The 21,223-nt window shown below is 54.3% G+C and overlaps 5 protein-coding genes across 5 annotated transcripts; 3 read left to right on the top strand and 2 right to left on the bottom strand.

The window, feature by feature from the left end:
- Positions 1–553: 553 nt before the first annotated feature.
- IUM83_00608 (RxLR-like protein) lies at positions 554–1,795 on the bottom strand (the record flags this gene model as incomplete). Its single annotated transcript, XM_067924391.1, has 1 exon — positions 554–1,795. One exon carries the CDS (start codon positions 1,793–1,795, stop codon positions 554–556), a length of 1,242 nt encoding a protein of 413 aa, XP_067789230.1.
- Positions 1,796–1,988: 193 nt separating this feature from the next.
- IUM83_00607 (ring zinc finger domain superfamily protein) lies at positions 1,989–2,780 on the top strand (the record flags this gene model as incomplete). Its single annotated transcript, XM_067924390.1, has 3 exons — positions 1,989–2,438; positions 2,511–2,567; positions 2,643–2,780. 3 exons carry the CDS (start codon positions 1,989–1,991, stop codon positions 2,778–2,780), a joined length of 645 nt encoding a protein of 214 aa, XP_067789082.1.
- A 348-nt stretch (positions 2,781–3,128) lies between these two features.
- Positions 3,129–4,748, bottom strand: IUM83_00606 (TBC1 domain family member 20; the record flags this gene model as incomplete). The annotated part of the gene is made up of 6 exons (XM_067924389.1): positions 3,129–3,218; positions 3,284–3,323; positions 3,398–3,499; positions 3,574–3,758; positions 3,834–3,968; positions 4,065–4,748. The coding sequence occupies 6 exons, from the start codon at positions 4,746–4,748 to the stop codon at positions 3,129–3,131; spliced, it is 1,236 nt and encodes a 411-aa protein (XP_067789229.1).
- A 929-nt stretch (positions 4,749–5,677) lies between these two features.
- IUM83_00605 (putative callose synthase) lies at positions 5,678–11,837 on the top strand (the record flags this gene model as incomplete). The annotated part of the gene is made up of 2 exons (XM_067924388.1): positions 5,678–6,081; positions 6,167–11,837. The coding sequence occupies 2 exons, from the start codon at positions 5,678–5,680 to the stop codon at positions 11,835–11,837; spliced, it is 6,075 nt and encodes a 2,024-aa protein (XP_067789228.1).
- Positions 11,838–14,874: 3,037 nt separating this feature from the next.
- Positions 14,875–21,098, top strand: IUM83_00604 (putative callose synthase; the record flags this gene model as incomplete). The annotated part of the gene is made up of 2 exons (XM_067924387.1): positions 14,875–15,299; positions 15,401–21,098. 2 exons carry the CDS (start codon positions 14,875–14,877, stop codon positions 21,096–21,098), a joined length of 6,123 nt encoding a protein of 2,040 aa, XP_067789081.1.
- Positions 21,099–21,223: the final 125 nt, after the last annotated feature.

Raw genomic sequence — 21,223 nt, 5'->3', positions numbered from 1 at the left:
GCTTTTCAACCAATAGAAATCGTTAAAATATTCCGTGTGGACCACTCGACCACGAAAGTGACTGGTCATTCGAGTGAAACTCAGAGTTGAAGTGGTGCTTTTACGAGATGCCGTCTCCTTCTCGAGGACGTTGGCTAGCCACTGAGGTGGATACTTCGCGTATTTTTATTATTCTTTGAGCGTGTATTTCGCATTCCGTTCCGAAAAAAATACTGTGTGCGTACATGTACATGGTGTTTTCTTGGGTGGTAGCACAAAGTGCACTGCCAAAACTCGTACTCTGACAACGTGTTGAGGCAGTTCCGCCGCGTAACAGCGCGGTTACCAGCGTAACGAGCAGCGGCCACCGCCAACATTTTGTTGATCACAATGATTTGGGTAATCAAGTCACGCGTTTTGTCATCGGATTTATCTGCTACTGTTCAACTACGGCCGCAATCTACAACTCAACGATCAAAGCTCAGCGTTCATTTCAAATTAGCATATTAGCCTTTGTTATCGCTACTGCTACGGTCATACCACACAGACAACACGCTTGCGACGTTTGGCTTGCTTACGCGGACAAGTACGCATGAAGCCGATCGTAGACGTCAGCACCACGGCGAAGGACCTCGCTCTTCCAGGAGCCGCTCTGATGCAGATAAAACACATCCCGAAGTTTTTGCGCGTACGGTAAGCGGCTCACGGGTGACGGGCTGTGGTGGTACATGGCATTTTCTTCGATCATGGCTTTGATGATAAACACACCTGGCACTGTTCCAAACTCCTGACAGAACAGGAGCGCATTTCCTTTAGTCTGTGGTCCAAGTAGCTTTGCCACGCCGTCAAAGGTGAATCCTCCAACGCCATCATATCCGCGTGAGACAGGGTTGTTGTTGTCGTGGACGAAAACTACTTTGTCCGTGTATTCTGCACCCTTGAACACATCGCGTGCGGCGGCCATGTCACTCCCCGCCCCGAGCATGAGAGTGTCCTCACCAGCAGGCCCAAGTCCCGTGTGCACATCAATCATCCCAAACTTTGTTACGGCATTGAAGTCCACGTGCTCATGGAGGAAGGTTTGCAGCAGCGCCAAGCTAGGCTCCAGCTCCTTTCCACCGTAGAACAACGTCTGCGGGAAGCGATAGTTGCCACCAATCGTCGCCTTCTTGATCGCGTCAAAGCCCTTGGTAGCTAGGTTCACGACAGCTTTCACCCAGAACCAGTTATCAAATCCGCCCAGGTGCTTCGGGTTCAGCAGGTCGTAGACGTCCAAGTATCCCAGTCGGTTCGGGTCTCGCTCCTGGCGCTCCTGGAACTCCTCCGGTGTGAGCCAATTGCGGTTCAAGTCCACGCCGCGTTCGTTAAATCGGCGCAGCTGTGCGAATCCGTAGGCGTTGAGAGCGTGCACGAAGATGACGGTGGGCTTGAGCTTGGCGGAGCTCGGACTGGCACTCGCTCGCTCCAGCAGCGCCGCCTGAATCGCGCTCCCTGCGAAGCCCTCAACGCCGTGCGTGCCTGAAATGTGCAGCAGCACACGGTCGCTTGCGCCCGGGAGCACCGCCACGTCCACAGTCAAGTCCAACGCGCCGAGATGCTCAAGTGGGAGGGGGAACAAATTGGCACCGGCGGCCGTGGCGCGGGATCGGAAGAGCGCTCGCGCCTGGTAGTACGAGTCGCTGAAGTGGGCCTCCACGCTCGCATTCATGGCGGAGGAGGGGAGGTAGGAGTCCACAGGCATGAAGTCGTTGTAGGCGTGCAGCAACAGCGCCGCCAGCAGCGCCGAGAGCGCCGGGAACAGACCTCGGACGCCCATGACTACGTTCGGTTCTGGTTGAAGATTGGGAGTCCCATTTCTGTTTAGAAATAGTACCTGTCTAATTTAGAAATAGGCACTTCAGCTTGGTCCGACGTTTCACAGTCAGTTCAATACTCAGGCGAGAGGACGAGCATAGCCGGCCCGAGCTGCTCTCTGTCGGGAGGGCTCTGTCGCTAGCGCCAGTGGCCGCTTGGAGCTCGCGCCGATCGACGCCATGGGTCAGCACTGCTCGTGCCTGGAGCACCCGCCCAAGTACCAGCGGCGGCAGTCGGATGACCTCGACACGGTGGACATGGAGCGCAGCGGCGGCGACGACGGCGGCGACCAGGAGCTGGAGGTGCTCGTGGACGCGCAGGAGTCCGACGAGCTGCTGGGCGCCAGACCCAGGACGGGCTCGGGCGGACGCGGCAGCCAGCGGGGTATGTCCAAGCGCAGCAGCTTCAACGTCGCTTCTGGGGTCGTGGCTGGAGCGGACAGGCGCGGCGACGAGGACGAGGAGAAGGAGTCGGAGGAGCAGCATATGCGGCGCAGCCTCAGCATCGGACTCATGGGGGTGGCCGCAGACCAGCACCCGACCCCGTCACCTCGACCGGAGGAACTGTCGAGGCTGCTGCGATCCTATCAGGAGGTCACCGGGGTGGTAAGTTTTGCAGCGAGATCTCTTCTGGTGCTTAAACTGAAGCTGATTCAGGTGTGGTATTCGTTACGGTAGATCGACGAAGGGCAGTTGGACCTCGAGTGCATCATGTGCCTTGATACATTCTCCGAGGTGAGTGCTGCTTGGATTCGTGGCGGAAGATGTTGATGCAGCTCTGACCGCTTCGGTTGGTGTGCACTAACGCAGGACAACCCGAAGGTCCGCACACTATGCAACTGTGGCATGAACCGCACCAACTTTCACATGAGCTGCTTACTCGAGTGGCTCAACCGTGACGCGAATTGCCCAGTTTGTCGAGAGTATCTCTTCTTTGAGGACTCGTAATTATACCTCAATGTTGAAAGTATCGTTGAAGCCAGTAATCGTATGATGCTGACACGACCTCAACTCGTGAAGCAAGCGCAAGAATACGAGTATGGCCAACGAGAGCGAAATTCCGCCTCGTCCGTAGCAAAGTTGCAAGGCCTAATTCCGCATGATCTGTCTCGAAGTTCCAACTCGAGAGCGGCGGGCCACTTTTGATGCGCGCACAATGCCTAGTATCGCCATTTTTACGATTTTGCTTTCGCTCGGCGACGACCCGAATAAATTCAACGTGTATTCTATTTTGTAGATGATACCCAGGATTCCACTGAAGTCATCGTAATATAGCGACCACGGCCATCTCTTGCCTTACACCCTCATTCCTATCCGATCCCGGAAAGTGTACGCAGACGCTATTGCCACAATGCCAACCGCCACGGCCGTGACAATGATAGAAGCCTGTAATGCAGCAACATGTAAGTTAGAGGTGGGATGGGTTCTGTTTAATCAGCATTGACACGTACCTGCCAGGAACCAAGCATGTAGTTCGATTTGTCTCCATCCCTGTTACAACGAGTAATAGCGACACAGAAGTCAGAGAAATGCACACCCAAATAGACTGACAGAGCTCGGCCAACCTTGGTTGACGAGGAGGTAACGCTGGAACCTCTTTTAACATTGGCGTGGTCATACTGGGCCACGGCTGGTACTCGAAAGGGGACTGCAGATACGTGTTGGTCCTGTTGAATAAAGAGAATTATACAGCAAGATCAATAGGGAGTCGGGAGTAGTGGCGGCCATAAGAAACGCGTACAATGCGGCCGACTCGAATTGAGCTCGCTGAAGGAGCTGGGGTGGCGGCAGTTGATGAAACAGTACAACAGCACGTGCGATGACTTTTTCGACGTCCATGGCGACCGGCAAGCTCGATAGCATTCCGTGCATCGTACCAAAGTCGCGTTCACACCGCAGGATCTTGTTCCTCGCTTCAAGTAGAACCTGCAATTGCATCACGTCAGTGGTGCTGCATATGCAGGTCTGTAAAGCAGCTCAAGTCGAAGGAGGGCCACCTACTGCAGCGGATACGTATAAGCTGAAGAGTGGGTGGGAAACAAGAAACACGTCGTACAGCCGCGCGACATCCTGGAATCGCCACAGTTGATGCGCAAACCACGTGATCATCCATGGTAGAGCGAAATACGGTTCGACCTACAACGTAGACAGCGCACACCCAAAGCTTTGTCAGCATGCCTAGCGTAGAGGGCGTTGTCGTGGGTGTCTACTGCAACTGAAGCGATGACTCACCCCCGTCTCCTGCAGATGCTGACAAAGCAGCTCGTCAGCCGCATCCAGCAGCGGGAACAGCAGCCTCGTCGTCGCCATGACTTGCTCGAACCCCGACCGCATCGGTTCGCGCTGGTACGTCTCACTGACGTTCCGGACAGCTTGCAGCGCTCCCTTGGAGTTGCCGAGCGTCAAGAGAAACACCGAAACGATATCGTGGTACCCCTGAAAGTAGAACAGCTCGTCGTTGCTGTCTAGCACCCCAAGGATGATCTGCGTGAGCGCTCGGCGCTTGACGCGGCGCTCACTCTCCTTGAGCCCTTGCAGCACGTCGTAGTGCCACATCGACCGCTCCACGTCCTTTTCCACCTGCGCAGCATCCCGGTGATCCTGGTGGGACCCGCTCCCGGTGTTCGAGTAGCCGTTTAGCGCCGCGGTATTGACCCCCAGCAAAAACGACCACAGCTCCCGACGGAACTCTTCTGAAACCAGGCCTTTCGGTGTCACTGCGAGCCGGCGCACTTCGCGGAAGCACGCGTCCCGCTCTTCGGCATTTGCGGCGGTGCCGTCGCGGCCCAGCGTGCGCAGGCGGAGAACCACTGCGCGCAGCTCCTTCTCCTTGAGGCGGACGAGGCGGCGCTCGCGCTCGGCCGGCGCACGGCCCGGGATGCCGCGCACGCGGTTCGCGCTGCGCTTCTTGGGCATGACGGTCTACAGGCAAGATACGTTACAACGAGCGTACCACATCAGTTTTAGCTTTTTTGAGAAAAGTTTTCAAAAAAACTGAAGTGGTCCAATCGTACTCGTGCTGATCTTTGATGTGAAACGAACACAAAACAGCTGGGGTAAATTAATTTGCTCGCGACCGATGGGAAGAGCGCCAAGAGGGGCGATGCCTCGCCGTCAAAAGTCACGGTTCCGTCCAGTGAGCGGTGGTGGCGTTGACAGCGCTATGCTTCGTGGAGGCAGTCCGTCGGGACGTTACCGCCCCACGTCTCAACGAGATCCACATTGCGCGCGGCGAGCAGTCAAAGCCTGGTTTTGGTGCAAACAACAAAATCCAGCTGTTCCGGACTGATTCCTTTCGATCGCCTTTAATAGAGGGCTCCTTCGGGCGGTGCCAAATCCGCCATCCTCGAAAATAGCCCGAATAGAGGCCCTCAGAGTAACTCAGGCCAGCGTATCGCACTCGATGTCGCAGGTGGATGCTGCTTCACAGGTTGTCCATACTGGCTCATTGAATTCCTGAAAAATTCGTTCCCGCAGGTAATCACATTCCGGGATTCTGATTTCTAAACCCAAGCAGCACTTGGCTTCACTATTGGCCGCCGAGAGGCGCCGGCCGAACTGCGGCGTCCGTTGGTGTCGGCCGCTGCTCGCTCTCAGTGCGGGATATCGCGAGCCGACGGCCAGAGGTCCGGAGGAAACACCCGAGCGGACGATCGATCGCTTCCTCGCGCCGGCGCCGCATACAGAGCGCAAGTGTCCCCGCCAGTCGCGATCGGCGATAAGACCTGCCGCCAGCTGGGCAGTTCGCACGTGGACCGAGACAGGACCCCGACGCTCGCTGTCTCTCTCTCTGCTCCCCGCCTGCCTTCGCCCCTCAGTCTTGAACGCCCCGCAGCCCGCGCACCATGGCGCGTTCCGGCAGCGACGGCGACAGCGATGACGCCATGCAGTACAGCAAGCCGCTGCGCCAGCAGAAGAAGCTCTGCGATGAGGCCATGGAGCTGGTCAACGCCGGCGTGGCCATGCAGAACGCATCGCCGCCCGACACGGCCGGCGCGGACGCCAAGCTCTCTCGCGCCGTGACGCTCATGGAGCAGGCGCTCGCCATCGAATACCCGACGCAGGAGGAGCGCGACGCCAGCCAGCGCCTCAACAACAAGATGAACCGCTACGTCAAGATGATCCGCAGCCAGCGCGAGAAGGGCACGGCCGGCGGAGCCACGGGGCGCGGACACAACACCAAGTACAACATCCTCCCCATGGACAGCCTCCCGTCCACGTACAACGTGATCGTCGAGCTGCTGAGCAAGTGAGTGACACGCGCCGTTTCATCGGGAAGAGGCATGCAGAGCTGACTTGTGTTTATTTATATTTAATCTTGCTTGTGTATACAGCTCGTCGACAGCCGGTGATATCTTTGAGAGCATGAAGACTACGTTTGGGTTCCAAGACGCCAATGTGACCAACCAGAAGGAGCACGTGCTGCTCATGCTGACGAACTTCAAGCTGCAGGAGGAGGAGCCGAACCAAAACGCCGAGGAGCACCACCAGCTCGACCACCAGCAGGAGCTGGACATGGCCAACAAGGGCATCAAGCGCTTCCACGAACGCATCTTCGCCAACTACACCAAGTGGTGCAAGTACGTTTCGACCAAGCCCGCCTTCACAAGTGACCCGCTTGTGGATATCGTACTGTTCTTCCTGATTTGGGGCGAGGCTGGCAATTTCCGCCAGACGCCCGAGTTGCTCTGCTTCCTGCTGCACACGTCACTCCCCCAGGCCTCATCTCGTGGCGGTAGCAAGAACCCCGGCGACTTCCTTGCTGAGGTCATTCGCCCCATGTACAATGAGGTCAAGAAGGATAACGACAAGAAGACGTCGCAGGGCGCCCGTGCCTCTCACGCCGAGATCCGTAACTACGACGACTTCAACGAATTCTTCTGGAGCAAAAAGTGCTTGAAGTACAACCCGACGACAATCCACGAGGCATTTGGTGAAGTGGATAAGAAGGGCCGCCCGAAAGTCATCAAGAAGAGTTTTGTGGAGAAGCGAACGTGGTTCCGAGCGCTGATGTCTTTCCGTCGCATCTTCTGCTTCAATTGCGCGCTGTTCATGGCTGTTCTTGGATTCTCTGTTAACGTGGTCATGTTTTGCCCCGACACGCCCATTTTGTACGGCGCCGATCTGAGCAACGGAAACTCCCGTGGATTTACCGTGTTCGGCAAGAATTTGACTGCTTCCGACTACACTGCCGTTGGATCTGGTGATGGATCTGCTGACAAATCTAGCACGGGGTCGGGAGCAAGCTGTAACCACCAGATGCTTGCTACGTGCCTAGGTATGACCTACACGGACGGTATATTCGAAAAAATCCCGATTGATTTCAAGGCATTGCTGCAGCTTGTGCCGTTCACCGACTGCGTGGAGAAATCTACGGGGCGCTGTGGGTGCTACTTGGATTTAATCACCACTTGTTTTGCCGAAACCGGCCAGACTACTCACGTTACTCAAGACGAGCTCACGTTTTCGTCATCAAGCGAGTACGACCAGAGCATGTGTGTTGTGAACTGGCGCGCTGCCGTTGAATCCATCATTAAAGATCCGGGCGCTGGTAAACTGAACTGCGAAATTTGCCAACTAGACATCAAGGCGCTGATCACCAATGGCAAAATCGGTGATCTCATATCTGGACTATTAAAGGTCGGAACTGGCACGCCGCTTAAAGACGGCCAAGCCTATACCACTCGTACCGATATGGGTGCTCTCGCAATGTTTGGCGGAGTCGGTTGTCTTGGTCTTGTCGTTGCGTGCGAGTTCTTGAACAAGATCTTCTCGCGTGTCGGTTCAGGCTATGTTGGACGTTCGTTGCCTGTTCCGATTCGCGCGTACTGCCGGTACACGTGCTTCTGGCTTTTGCTGTTCATGTGCAAGCTGACGTTCGACTACCAGTACATGATGAAGGCCCTGGTGGAAACAACATTGTTTATCTGGTACGCCAACGAGAACGAGTACCTCAAGTACTCAAACTTCATTCTCCAGGTCACGTTCCACAACATTATCTACATTCTGTTCTTGTGGATCCCAGCATTCTTCGTGTTCATGTACGACGCACAAATTTTCTATTCTGTTTTGTCGGTGGTCTTCGGTTCGTTTGCGGGCTTCAACCTTCGGATCGGTGAGCTGCGTTCTTTCCGCGTGCTTCGACTTTCGTTCAAGTCCATTCCTCGCATGTTCAACAAGAAGATTGTCCCGAACATTCAGGATGGTGCGGCCGATGGCAAGAAAAAGAAGAAGAAAAAGAAAAAAGGTGAGAAGGAAGATTCAACGATGCCTGTGCGTCACTTCGAGCGTGTTTCAATGGCCGACGGAATCAAACCTCTGACGGTGAAGGCCCAAATGTACTCGAACCTTCTTGACCAACATGGAGAAATGTACAATGAAGTAAAAACGCCAAACGACAAGGACGACGCTAGTTCCACTGGCCGTCAGTCTCAGCTGGGCTCCGTCACCGGTGTTTCCGGAGCTGACTTCGAACGTACGATTCCTTTCGCGATGGCATGGAACCGTTGCCTCGGAAGTTTGCGCGAAGCTGACGTTATTAGCGACCGTGAACTTAACGTGCTAAGCTACTTGATCGACTCGAAGGACGCAGAGGATCGCAAGTTGTATCCACCGGCTTTCTTGACTGCTGGCAAGCTGGATGAATCCCTCGACATCATTGTTGACTGCTCAGCTGTGTACGAGAAGCTAAGCTCTGACAAGAAGAAGAAGGAGAAGACTCTACAGAAGATTGAAAACACGATGCGTGAGCGTCTGACCAAGGACGATTTGCGCGTGGAGTCGATTCTCGGATCATACAAGTTTACTTCCCAGGCTGTGCGCTTTTTGCTGGGTGATGAACACAAGGATCTGAACGAGTGCTTCGAATTCATGGAGGAGATGGCTGCACAGCAGTCAGTGCTCAAGGGACTCAACCTGAAGAGTTTGCACGAGTGCCGTGCCGCATGTGCCGAGTTGATGAAGGCGCTCCTTGAGGTGCCAAAGACCACGACGGACAACAGCATCAAGTTCCAGCGTGCGCTCTACCGCGTCATTGATTGTGTGGAGTCTGTGCTGAACTGCATGAAGAAGATCCTCGTGAAGCAAGAGAATCTGGTGCAGATCTTGACAGATACCCCGTTGAAGCAAAGCTCCTTCTTCTTCCCGGGCGACGCTCAGCAATACGCTAACATGCAGCTGCAGCGCCTAGTGAACTCGGAGGCAGCCTTGGACATTGTTTCACGCGCGTATCAGCTGCTGACTGTGGATAACTTCGATGCGGAGCCGCGCTCGGACGAAGGACGTCGTCGCTTGCGCTTCTTCGCCAACTCTTTGTTTATGGACATGCCCGAGGCCAAGCCAATCCGCAAGATCCGCTCGCTGACGGTGTCGACTCCGTATTACAACGAAATTGTGCTGTACTCGATCAAGGACTTGACTGCCCAAAACGATGACAGTATCAAGCTGATATACTACCTGAAGACCATTTATCCATTTGAGTGGGAAAACTTGCTCGAACGGCTTCAGGCCAAGGATATGGAGGAGGCTCTGAAAAAGTTCCCTGAGGAAGTCCAGCTGTGGGCTAGCTACCGTGGTCAGACGCTTGCACGTACCGTGCGTGGTATGATGTACAACGAAGATGCCATTCGCTTCCTGCACTGGCTGGAGATCTGTGAAAACGAGGTCATGCACCAGCCTGGTTGCCCGTGCAACAAGTGCAAACGCCTGAACGAGATGGTTGCTCTGAAATTCAACTACGTGTGCACATGCCAGATTTATGGTAAGCAGAAGGACGAGCAACGGCAGCAGGCTTCTGACCTTGAGTACCTGCTCCGTAAGCACCCAACCCTCCGTGTTGCATACGTGGACGGCCCCAAGAAGATGAAGGAGGGCCCTCCGAAGTTCTTCTCCGTCTTAGTGCGTGCCGATGGTGAAAACATTGCCGAGATCTACCGTGTGGAGCTGCCGGGTAACCCGGTCATTGGCGAAGGTAAGCCCGAGAACCAGAACCACGCCATCATTTTCTCGCGCGGTGAGCTGCTCCAGTGTATCGATATGAACCAAGACGGCTACCTCGAGGAAGCCTTGAAGATGCCCAACCTGCTATCGACTAAGGACTCCGAAACCAAAAAGTGTCCGCTGACAATTATTGGTTTCCGTGAGCACGTGTTTACGGGCGGCGTGTCGAACTTGGCCAGCTTCATGTCGATCCAGGAACTGTCGTTCGTGTCACTGGGTCAACGTATGCTGGCACTGAACCATGTGCGTCAGCACTACGGTCACCCCGATATTTTCGACAAGCTGTTTGCCATGGGATGTGGTGGCACTGCTAAGGCCTCCAAGGGTGTCAACCTTTCTGAAGATATTTTCGCCGGTTTTAACAGTACCCTTCGTGGCGGTCGCGTTTCGCACGAGGAGTTTATCCAAGTGGGCAAGGGTCGTGATGTGGGTATGCAGCAGTTGACTCTGTTCGAGGCAAAGCTGTCGTCTGGTGCTGGTGAGTGTGTTATCTCGCGTGATGCTATGCGAATGGCTTCTCGCCTGGACTTCTTCCGTCTGCACTCGTGGTTCTACGGTAACTTGGGTTGGTACTTCACGCAGACGATGACTGTAGTTGGTGTGTACTTCTTCATCTACGGCAAGGTGTACATGGCTCTTAGTGGTATGGACAGCTTCTTCCTTGAGAAGGGTGGCTTGGGTATTGGCGGCACACTTAACACATCGTGGGCGTTCCAGTTCGGCTTCTTGCTGGTGGTGCCAGTCGTCGCTGTGGTTGGTGTTGAGCAGGGTTTCCGTCACGGTCTTACCTATTTGATTTGGAACATCTTGACGCTTGGCCCTCTGTTCTTTACGTTCCAGATGGGCACGCGTATGCACTACTTTGACCGCACTCTGATTCACGGTGGTGCCAAGTATCGCGCCACGGGTCGTGGTTTCACGATTAAGCACGAGCGTTTTGCGGAGCTTTATCGCTTCTACGCCTTCAGCCACTTCTACCGTGCCGTGGAGCTTGTCTTCCTGTTGATCTTGTTCCGTGCGTACGGCACTTTCTCGTGGTGCAACTGCTCGTGGACGCAGGACGCCTTGTTCTACAACTACTACAAGCCTTCCGACAATGACTGGAACACTCGTTGTTACGCGAACTATTACCAAACGTGCGTGGAGCCGACAAACCAGAACTACGGCGTCATGTCGTACTCGCTATGGATTATTGCTGCGACCTGGTTGTGGGCGCCGTTCTTCTTCAACCCGAGTGGCTTCGATTGGGATAAGCTGATTGAGGACTACAGCGACTGGCAGAACTGGCTGAAGACGACGAACGATTCGGCGGCAAGTTGGTCAGGTTGGTGGTCCAACGAAGTGGAGTACCTGGAGCACTCAACCCGGGGTTCGCGCATTGTGTCGATGATCCGCAAGATGCGTTTCTTCTTCGTGGCGTACGGCATGTACCTCCAGTTGGCGTACAAGACGTACTACGAGGACCGGGATCTTGAGATCGTGAAGGGATCCATGATTTCGTACGCGCTATCTGGCCTCATGTTTATCTTGGTGCTGCTTCTGCTGTGCTGTGGCTACATCGCCAGCCGCGTCAAGAAGAAAATGACCTTCAAGCAGAAGAAGCTGCGCAAGATGAAGTTCATCCTGTCTTGCTGCGGCCTCCTGGTGGCTTGCGTGAGTCTGCTGGTCATCTCGATCATTAACTTGATCGAGATCGCTGTGATCATCCTGATCGCCGCGTACTGGTTCTTGCAGCTCTGCATTTACCGCAACCAGACCAGCCACGTCGTGGTGCGCGGGATGGCGCGCTCGTACGACCGGTGGGTGGGCTGGATCATCTTCGGCCCGGTGCTCTTCATCGCCATGTTCCTGCCCTTCCTCGCCTCCTTCCAGCAGCGCGTCATGTTCAACAACGCGTTCACGTCCGGTCTCGAGGTGTCGAAGCTCTTTGCGAACGAGGCGGCGTCGTCCACGAGCAAGATTGTCAAGGTCAAGCGCGTGGCCAAGAAGAAGAAGCGGAGTGACTAGAGCTAGCAAATCGTATCGTCCGGACCCGCTACGCCTGCTGGGTACGGCGTGCGCCGCCTGGATTGTGCAGGAGGGGGCTCGAAGAGCATCATCACGCACCATGGACCATTCCCCTGCTTTCCTGGCACGAATCCTGGCGCGCACGCCATGGATGGCTGGCGGTGCGGTGGGATCCCCACTCGGCACTCTTTTCCTTTCAGTGTCCTCTTTTTTTTACGTGTACATCGGTAAGCACATAGCAAAAATACACAAGCCAGAGATGGCGATGAACATGCATCGGAGCGGTGCGGCCTTCTCTTCCTTAGAACTCATGAAACGCGCAGGCAGAGGACAGGCATCGTCGCAAGGCGGCAAATGATTCGGCGTCCATCCTCGTCTCGAAGCTATCATCCGCCCCCAAGCTACTTGCTTGTCAATATGGACAAGAGTAGCCATCGGTGACAGGCTTGGATGACAGGCGCGCCGTCCGCTTGGAGTCGTGCGATCCTGCGGCGGGCGCCTTTGCTGAGGTCGGAAGTTCGCTACCGGGTTGGTGACCAAGGTGTTGCGGCTGACTCGAAAGATTCAGAATCGGTGTTACACTAAAATGGGTGATTTTGAAAAGGGCATCTTGGCAGCGTCACAAACCGACGACTGTAAGTTTTTGGTTGCCGAGCCGCTCGCGGGCTCGGCGCGCACAATAGAGTATCGAATGCTGCCCTTGCTTAGACATTTGTCCTTTGCCGTTCCCACATGCGTAAACGCACAGACTTCGCGTACTATATGTAGTAAGTACCCTTTGCATCTTTAGGGTTACTACATGTAGACGTGGCTACAGACGGACTGTCGCTAGGAAAATGGCGTCTATCGTGCAACTAGGCGAGTGGTGTGCCCATGAGGCAGAATCAATTGCTGCACTTTGAACTTCATGAAATCGCGAGAGACTCGCTGTGCAGCACTTTCATTGTCAGGTGTGCGTCGGCTGCAAAGCATCATTGCCGACCCATGCCTCCATTCTCCGCGGCGCCAATCGGCATCTCGGACAAGGCTGGCAAAGTCTTACTTAGGCAGTGTCGAGTGCCTAGCAGCCATCCGCTAATATTCGACAGAGGCGCTAAATTAGTTCACACGTTAACCGCAAAACGCGCAAGATCGGCATACATGTAGCTAGCTCTGGATTTCCGAAAAAAAATGGGCTCTTATGGCTATAAATAGCCCATTTTATGGGCGCCTAAGATTATGCGGTCGCTTGTCTCACGTGGCTTTTTTATTGGAGCTCTTCTCTCTAAAGTGCGCTTTGGCTACACTTTGATCGGACCATTTTTCGAGCAGTTGTGAGATCCGGTGAAAATTCGCTCGTGTCGTCCTGAAAGCGACAGAGGTGGCGCCGCGAACCCTCAGTATGCCGCGCAGGTGCTGCGATGCTGCTGCCGCCAGCGCTTGTCGAAGCTTGTGAGCTCACGGTCGGCCACGCTCGCGGGCCCCTGCTCCAGAGGGTGTCCGGTCGTATGGCCGGCGTGCGCGCAGACCACCACATGCTGGGCCGTTTTCTCAGCAGCTCCAGCCTACACTTGGCGTCATGGGACGACCTCAAAACCCCGCCCAAGGCGATATCTTTGAGTACGAATATTTTAAGCTTGATGCGTGTTAGGTATTGCAAGATGATTTAACACAATCCCCGCTGAGGACCGTGATGCACGGCCACAACGTAATATCACAGTATGCGTTCTGGCGGCCGCGTCGTAACGGATGACGGCGCCGCACCGAGGCGCCTTTCACGCCTCAGAAGCGTCGATGCCAAGCCGAACTCATTGCAAGCACAGCTGGCTGTGGCGTACCATCTTTCGCGGCGCGAGCGGCCCAGGTGCCGCCAAGGAAGCTCCGTCGTCCGGTCTCTGTTGGGCCAACGTCTGGTCTTTGAAATTCAGGAACAAAAGTACTATTCCAACATAGTACTGTATGTATTGAACCACTAATACTATTTTCAGATTAGTAGTTAGGAAAGTAATACCGAACAAGGCCGTAGAGCGCTGTCGACATTGTTTCGGTATCTGCTCCGTACTTCGAAGTACGTCATACACTTTGAGGGTATCTGATCCATTTACAAGTTAAACCCGCTCAACGCATAGTACAAAAGAAAACCGTTGCCTGCGGAAAATTGTCGTGGGGAGGTTCGCGCTCGGTCATGCCGCAGGGAAAGTATTGAGAACTACTGTATGTAACACTTGAGGCAAAACTCCATACAACCAACGAGATTAGCCGCCCCCGTGTCTTGCATGGTCGATGAAAGCCGCTGCACTATACTGTACGTGGAGCATGTTTCACACTTCATTATGTGCTCAGTATCTGCTACCCACGGAATTCGGCTCCGTGCCGGGCCGTAGAATCGTCGGGACGGATCGCGATCCTTTGCAAATAGCAAACGAGGTGCGACCGGTGCTTGGCAGATGTCGTCGCAGCACGAATGGGGTAATGGGTGCGACTTTCATGACTTGTGACGGGGGCCCCTTCGCAATAGTACTTGGCGCGTACTACCGCATCACTACAATTTCCGCGCCGTCGAGCGCCAGATCTCCGTTAGTACTCCAGTAGGATCGATAGTAAAACTCCCCTACCTCGCATTCCTGTAAAACCTGCACAAACCAGTTGTACAATACAGGTTTCTATCTTGAGGTTTGTAAGGTGACGGACAAATACCTGCGAGATGTGATGCTTGTGTCTTTTGGCTGGGGCGAGCGCCGATCGCCAGTTCGGTTCGCAGCGTCTACGCGCGGCTGCTCTCCTGCTATCGACGGGTAGGGGTCCCTCCTGGCGATCCGAAACCTCCGCGCTGACTGGCCCCCAGTATGGCGGCGCTGGCTCCCTCAGCCGTTTCCGGGCGCGCGCCCTGCCCTCTCCACGGAAAGACGTCGGCGAAAAACATCCAGCGGTTCTCCCGCTATTCATTCCCCATTCCTTTGCGCGCGGGCGATTGCGGTTGCTCGGAAGCCAGGAGAGCGGACGCGTCGGCGCGCGCGTACGAACGGACATTAGAGGAGAGGGAGGACCCACCGCCGCCATGAACCGCCGCGGCCACGGCACCAACGGCAACGGCAGCGAGCGCGAGGGCAGCTCCGTGGGCATCATGACGGAGGCCCTGGAGATGCAGCGCCAGATGTGCGACGAGGCCATGGGCCTCGTGAACGCCGGCGTGGCCATGCAGAACGCGACGCCCCCCAACGTGGCCGAGGCCGAGCGCAAGCTCACGCGCGCCGTGGACATCATGGAGCAGGCGCTGAGCATCCGCTACCGCTCGGCGGACGAGAAGGACGCGGCCGACCGCCTCAACAACAAGATGATGCGCTACGTCAAGATGATCAAGAGCCAGCGCGCCAAGAGCGTCAGCGGCGGCGGCCCCAAGGGCCGCAACCTCGTCAAGCACAACATCCTCGAGATGGAGTGCCTGCCCGAGGTCTACACGCCCGTGCTGCAGCTGCTCAACAAGTACGTCACGTCCACCCGTCTCATTGTTGCCGGCAGCGCCGTGTCTCAGTTAACACTAGCCTAAAAAAACTGACTAACTCGTTGGTGTATCATTGATGCAGTTCGAACCACTTGGGCGACATTTGCGAGACGCTCAAGCGCACCTTCGGCTTCCAGGAGAGCAGCGTGCTGAACCAGAAGGAGCACCTGCTGCTGCTGCTCACCAACTTCAAGGAGCAGAGCGGCCAGGACGACGGCAAGAAGAAGAAGAAGAAGCAGGACGAGACGGACGCCATCGACGACTACCTGCGCCAGCGCGACCCGCAGATGGAGATGGACCTGGCCAACAAGGGCGTCACCCGCCTGCACAGCCGCATCTTCGCCAACTACAAGAAGTGGTGCAAGTACGTGTCGCAGAAGCCCAAGTTTTCCAGCGACCCGCTCGTGGACATTGCGCTCTTCTTCCTTATCTGGGGCGAGGCTGCCAACTTCCGCCAGATGCCCGAGTGCCTGTGCTTCCTGCTGCACACCATGCTGCCTAAGGCCAACGGCGGCGGCAACGAGGAGCCTGGCACGTTTCTGGTCAATACGATCCGCCCCATGTACGCGGAGCTGCGTCGCGACAGCGACAAGAAGACGAGCAAGGGCGCCACCGCCCCCCACAAGGACATTCGTAACTACGATGACTTTAACGAGTTCTTCTGGACCAAGAAGTGCCTGAAGTACGACTATAACAACATTGGCGAGGCGTTCTCCAACTACGACAAGAAGGGCCGCCCCAAAATCGTCAAGAAGACGTACAACGAGACAAGAAGTTGGGCGCGCGCGATTATCTCGTTCCGCCGCATTTTCTTCATGAACTGCGCGCTGTTCCTGGCGACGCTGGGTTTCTCGATCGATATGGTGCTGTTTTGTCCTGACTCGACGATTATGTACGGGGTTGACGTGCAGCCGGCCAGTTCAACATCGGTTCTTACGATCCTCGGCAAAAAGTACGCGGCGTCTACGGATAGCTCGTCAGTGCAAAACACGGCTGATTCTTTATCGGGCGATATCAACACGGCCAGTGGTGCAGGCAGCCAGTGTCTGTATGCGAAGCTAGCGACGTGCCTGGGTGTGGAGTACTTCACATCAGCTTCTGACACTTTCGGTACATTGCCTCAGGACTTCAAGGAGCTTCTTGAGATCGTGCCGTTTACGGACTGTGTGGAAAAGCAGGTGGGTCGATGCAAATGCTACCACGATCTGATTAACAAGTGCTTCGAGCAAACGGGTGATGCCGACGAAGTCTCGAGTGCCGGGTCTGTAGCTTCAATCACGTACGACCAGAGCAAATGTGCTCCATCGTGGTTGGCTCAGGTTAACAGCATTTTGGACGATGAAGGTGATGGCTTGCTCAACTGTGGCAGTTGCCAAATTGATATTACCAGCCTGATTAAGAAGCCGACTCGTATCGTGACGCTCATCCAGGGATTGATCAACTTTAGCCGTACCGACAAGGGTGTGATGGCTCTTCTTGGAGGAGCTGCAATGATCGGCCTTGTGTGCGTATGCGAACTGCAGAATCGCTTCTTTTCTGGCATCGGAATGGGCTTCGTGGGCCGATCAATGCCTGTCCCTATGAAAACGTACTGCCGCTACACATGCTTTTGGATTGTTCTGTACCTGTGCAAGCTTACGTTTGATTACCAGTTTGTTGTAAAAACACTGGTGGAGACGACATTGTTCGTGTATTCCGCCAACTCGACTGACTATCTCAAGTACTCGCACTTCATGCTCCAGTTCACGTTCCACAACATTATCTATATCCTGTTTCTCTGGATTCCGGCCTGGATGGTGTTCTTGTACGACGCACAGATCTTCTATTCTGTTTTATCGGTTGTCTATGGCTCGTTCGCTGGTTTCAACCTGCGCATTGGTGAGCTGCGCTCCTTCCGAATCCTTCGCTTGACCTTCAAGAAAATTCCTGGCGTGTTTAACCGCAAGCTGGTGCCTAACATTGCCGAGGAACAAGCTAAGAAGAAAAAGAAAAAGAACAAAAAGAACAAAAACGAAAGGGATGAAATGGCCATGCCTGTGCGCCGCTTTGAGCGCATTTCGATGTCTCAAGGTGCTAAGCCGTTGACGGTGAAGACCCAAAAGTACTCGAGTCTGCTTGAACAACGTGAAGACGAAGATGTTTACAATGAGATGAAGACGCCTAACGGCACGGACGAGGACATGTCGTCGCAATCGAGTCGCACTTCGAACATTGGCTCGATTACAGGCGTGTCTGGTGCGGAATTTGAGCGCACGATCCCGTTCGCTATGGCGTGGAACCGTTGTCTGACTAGCCTGCGCGAAGCTGATGTCATTAGTGACCGCGAGCTGAATGTGTTGAGCTATTTGATTGATTCTAAGGATACGGTTGGACGCAAGCTGTACCCCCCGGCGTTCTTGACCGCTGGCAAGCTGGATGAGTCGATCGACATTGTTCTCGAGTGCTCTGCGCTCTATGAAAAACTGAAGACCGACAAAAAGAAGAAAGACAAGACGCTTCAGAAGATTGAAACAACGATGCGCGAGCGTCTGACGAAGGATGATCTCCGTGTCGAGTCGATTTTGGGGTCGTACAAGTTCTCATCACAAGTTCTCCGTATCCTACTTGGCGAGGAACACAAGGAGCTGGACGACTGCTACAACTTCATCGAAGAGATGGCGTCGCATCAGCAAATTCTGAAGGGGCTGAAGTTGGACAACTTGTACATGTGCCGTGCTGCCGCTGCTGAGTTGATGAAGTCCATTTTGGAAGTGCCGAAGAAGTCTACCGAGACCAGCATCAAGTTTCAGCGTGCTCTGTACAAGGTTATCGACTCGGTCGAGTCTGTCATCAACTGCCTCAAGATGGTTCTTGCAAAGCAAGAAAACCTGGTGCAGATGCTGAACGACACTCCGTTGAAACCCAACTCATTCTTTTTTCCCGGTGATGCCCAACATTACGCCAGCCTACAGCTGCAGAAAATTGTGAATGATGAGGCTGCCCTGGACATTGTGTCGCGCGCGTATCAGCTGCTGACTGTGGATAACTTCGATGCGGAGCCACGCTCGGACGAAGGACGCCGTCGCTTGCGATTCTTCGCTAACTCTTTGTTTATGGACATGCCTGAGGCTAAGCCGATTCGCAAGATTCGCTCGCTGACGGTGTCGACTCCTTACTACAACGAAATCGTCATGTACTCGATCAAGGATTTGACTGCCCAAAATGATGACTGCATCAAGCTGCTGTACTACTTGCAGACTATCTATCCGTTCGAGTGGGAGAATCTGCTCGAACGCATTCAGGCGAAGGACATGAATGAAGCTTTGAAGAAGAACCCTGAGGAAGTCCAGCTGTGGGCTAGTTACCGAGGTCAGACTCTCGCACGTACAGTTCGCGGTATGATGTACAACGAGGAAGCTATTCGATTCCTGCACTGGCTGGAGATCGGTGAAAACGAGCCCATGCACCAAGTGACGTGTTCGTGCAACAAGTGCTGCAAGCTGAACGAAATGGTTGCTCTGAAGTTCAATTACGTGTGCACATGCCAGATTTACGGTAAGCAGAAGGACGAGCAGAAACAGCAAGCTCAAGACATTGACTTCCTGCTGCGCAAGCACCCGAATCTCCGCGTTGCATACGTGGATGGTCCTAAGAAGGTGAAGGATGGCCCGCCCAAGTTCTTTTCAGTTCTAATTCGGTCTCAGGATGACAAGATTGTCGAGATCTACCGCGTGGAGCTTCCAGGAAACCCGATTGTTGGTGAAGGTAAGCCTGAGAACCAGAACCACGCCATCATTTTCTCGCGCGGTGAGCTGCTCCAGTGTATCGATATGAACCAAGACGGTTACCTCGAGGAAGCCTTGAAGATGCCCAACCTGCTGTCAACGATGGACCGGGGCACCGAGAAACGTCCGCTGACGATTATTGGTTTCCGTGAGCACGTGTTTACGGGCGGCGTGTCGAACTTGGCCAGCTTCATGTCGATTCAGGAACTGTCGTTCGTGTCGCTGGGTCAGCGTATGCTTGCTCTTTTCCATGTGCGTCAGCACTACGGTCACCCCGATATTTTCGACAAGCTGTTTGCCATGAGCTGTGGTGGCACTGCTAAGGCCTCCAAGGGTGTCAACCTTTCTGAAGATATTTTCGCCGGTTTTAACAGTACCCTTCGTGGTGGACGTACGTCTCACGAGGAGTTTATTCAAGTGGGTAAGGGTCGTGATGTGGGTATGCAGCAGCTTGCTCTGTTCGAGGCGAAGCTATCGTCTGGTGCCGGCGAAGCTGTAATTTCGCGCGATGCTATGCGAATGGCTTCTCGCCTGGACTTCTTCCGTCTGCACTCGTGGTTCTACGGTAACTTGGGTTGGTACTTCACGCAGTCGATGACTGTGGTTGGTGTGTACTTCTTCATCTACGGCAAGGTGTACATGGCTCTGAGTGGCATGGACAGCTACTTCCTTGAGAAGGGTGGTCTGGGTATTGCCGGCACGCTTAACACATCGTGGGCGTTCCAGTTCGGCTTCTTGCTCGTTGTCCCAGTCATTGCCGTTGTGGGTGTTGAGCAAGGTTTCCGACATGGTTTTACCTATTTACTCTGGAACATCATGACGCTTGGCCCGATTTTCTTCACGTTCCAGATGGGCACGCGTATGCACTACTTTGACCGCACTCTGATTCACGGTGGTGCCAAGTACCGCGCTACGGGTCGTGGTTTCACGATTAAGCACGAAAAATTCGCCGAGTTATTCCGGTTCTACGCCTTCAGCCACTTCTACCGTGGAGTCGAGCTGTTATTTTTGCTTTTGATGTTCTACGCCTACGGCTCGTTCTCGTGGTGTAATTGCTCGTGGAGACTTGACGCAGACTACTACAACAATGTGGAGCCAACTGACCTAGAGTGGAGGACTCGTTGCTATTCTGATCACTACCAGTCGTGTGTGCTGCCAACGAACCAGAATTACGGCATGATGTCGTACTCGCTGTGGATTATCGCTGCGACCTGGATGTGGGCCCCGTTCTTCTTCAACCCGAGTGGTCTGGACTGGGATAAAATCATCGAGGACTACAACGACTGGCAGAACTGGCTGAAGACGACTAATGATTCGGCTGATAGTTGGTTTGGTTGGTGGTCGAACGAACTTGAATACCTGGAGCACACTACGGGTGGAAGTCGCTTCATCTCGAATGTTCGCAAGCTTCGATTCCTGCTGGTCGCTATAGGCATGTACCTGAACATGATGTACAACGCTTACTTCGAGACTCCCGGCCGAATCATCACGTCGAAGGATGACATGTTGACGTACGCACTTTCTGGCTTGGTCATCGTGATCTTCCTACTCTTAATCTGCTGCGGTTACATCGCGAGTCGTGTTACCAAGAAGATGTCGATGAAGCAGCGCAAGCTTCGGAAGATGAAGTTCGTGCTAGCTTTCTGCTGCATGCTCATCTCTCTTCTGAGTCTGACGGTATTGTCGGTTGCGAACCTGTTCGAGATCTTCGTGCTGCTGTTCGTGGCAGTCTACTGGTTCATGCAGGTGTGCATCCTGCGCCTGCAGTACCACCACATCGTTGTGCGTGCGCTCGCACGCGCATATGACCGTGCAGTCGGCTGGATCGTGTTTGGGCCCATTATGATTGTGTCGATGTTCTTGCCCTTCATCTCCTCCTTCCAGCAGCGTGTCATGTTCAACAACGCCTTCACCTCGGGTCTCGAGGTATCGAAGCTCTTCGCTCACGACGTGGCGCCGGCACAGGTGGTTAAGGTCAAGCGCGTTTCGAAGAAGAAGAAAAACCGCGACGACTAAGCTAAGAGTCTTGTTGGGTCTTCTCTATTGAGTTGGTCTGCTAGTCTTGCTATTTTGTATCTTCATAGAAAACAAGATATGGTTTTCGTTTGTTTATCGTTTTTGTTGAGTCCTCTTTAAGTAAA

Source organism: Phytophthora cinnamomi (genome assembly GCF_018691715.1).
Source record: "Phytophthora cinnamomi strain GKB4 chromosome Unknown Contig53, whole genome shotgun sequence".
Classification (NCBI taxonomy): Eukaryota; Oomycota; class Peronosporomycetes; order Peronosporales; family Peronosporaceae; genus Phytophthora; species Phytophthora cinnamomi.
The sequence above is the reverse complement of the archived record's forward strand: the minus strand, read 5'-3'. Positions and strand labels throughout refer to the sequence as shown.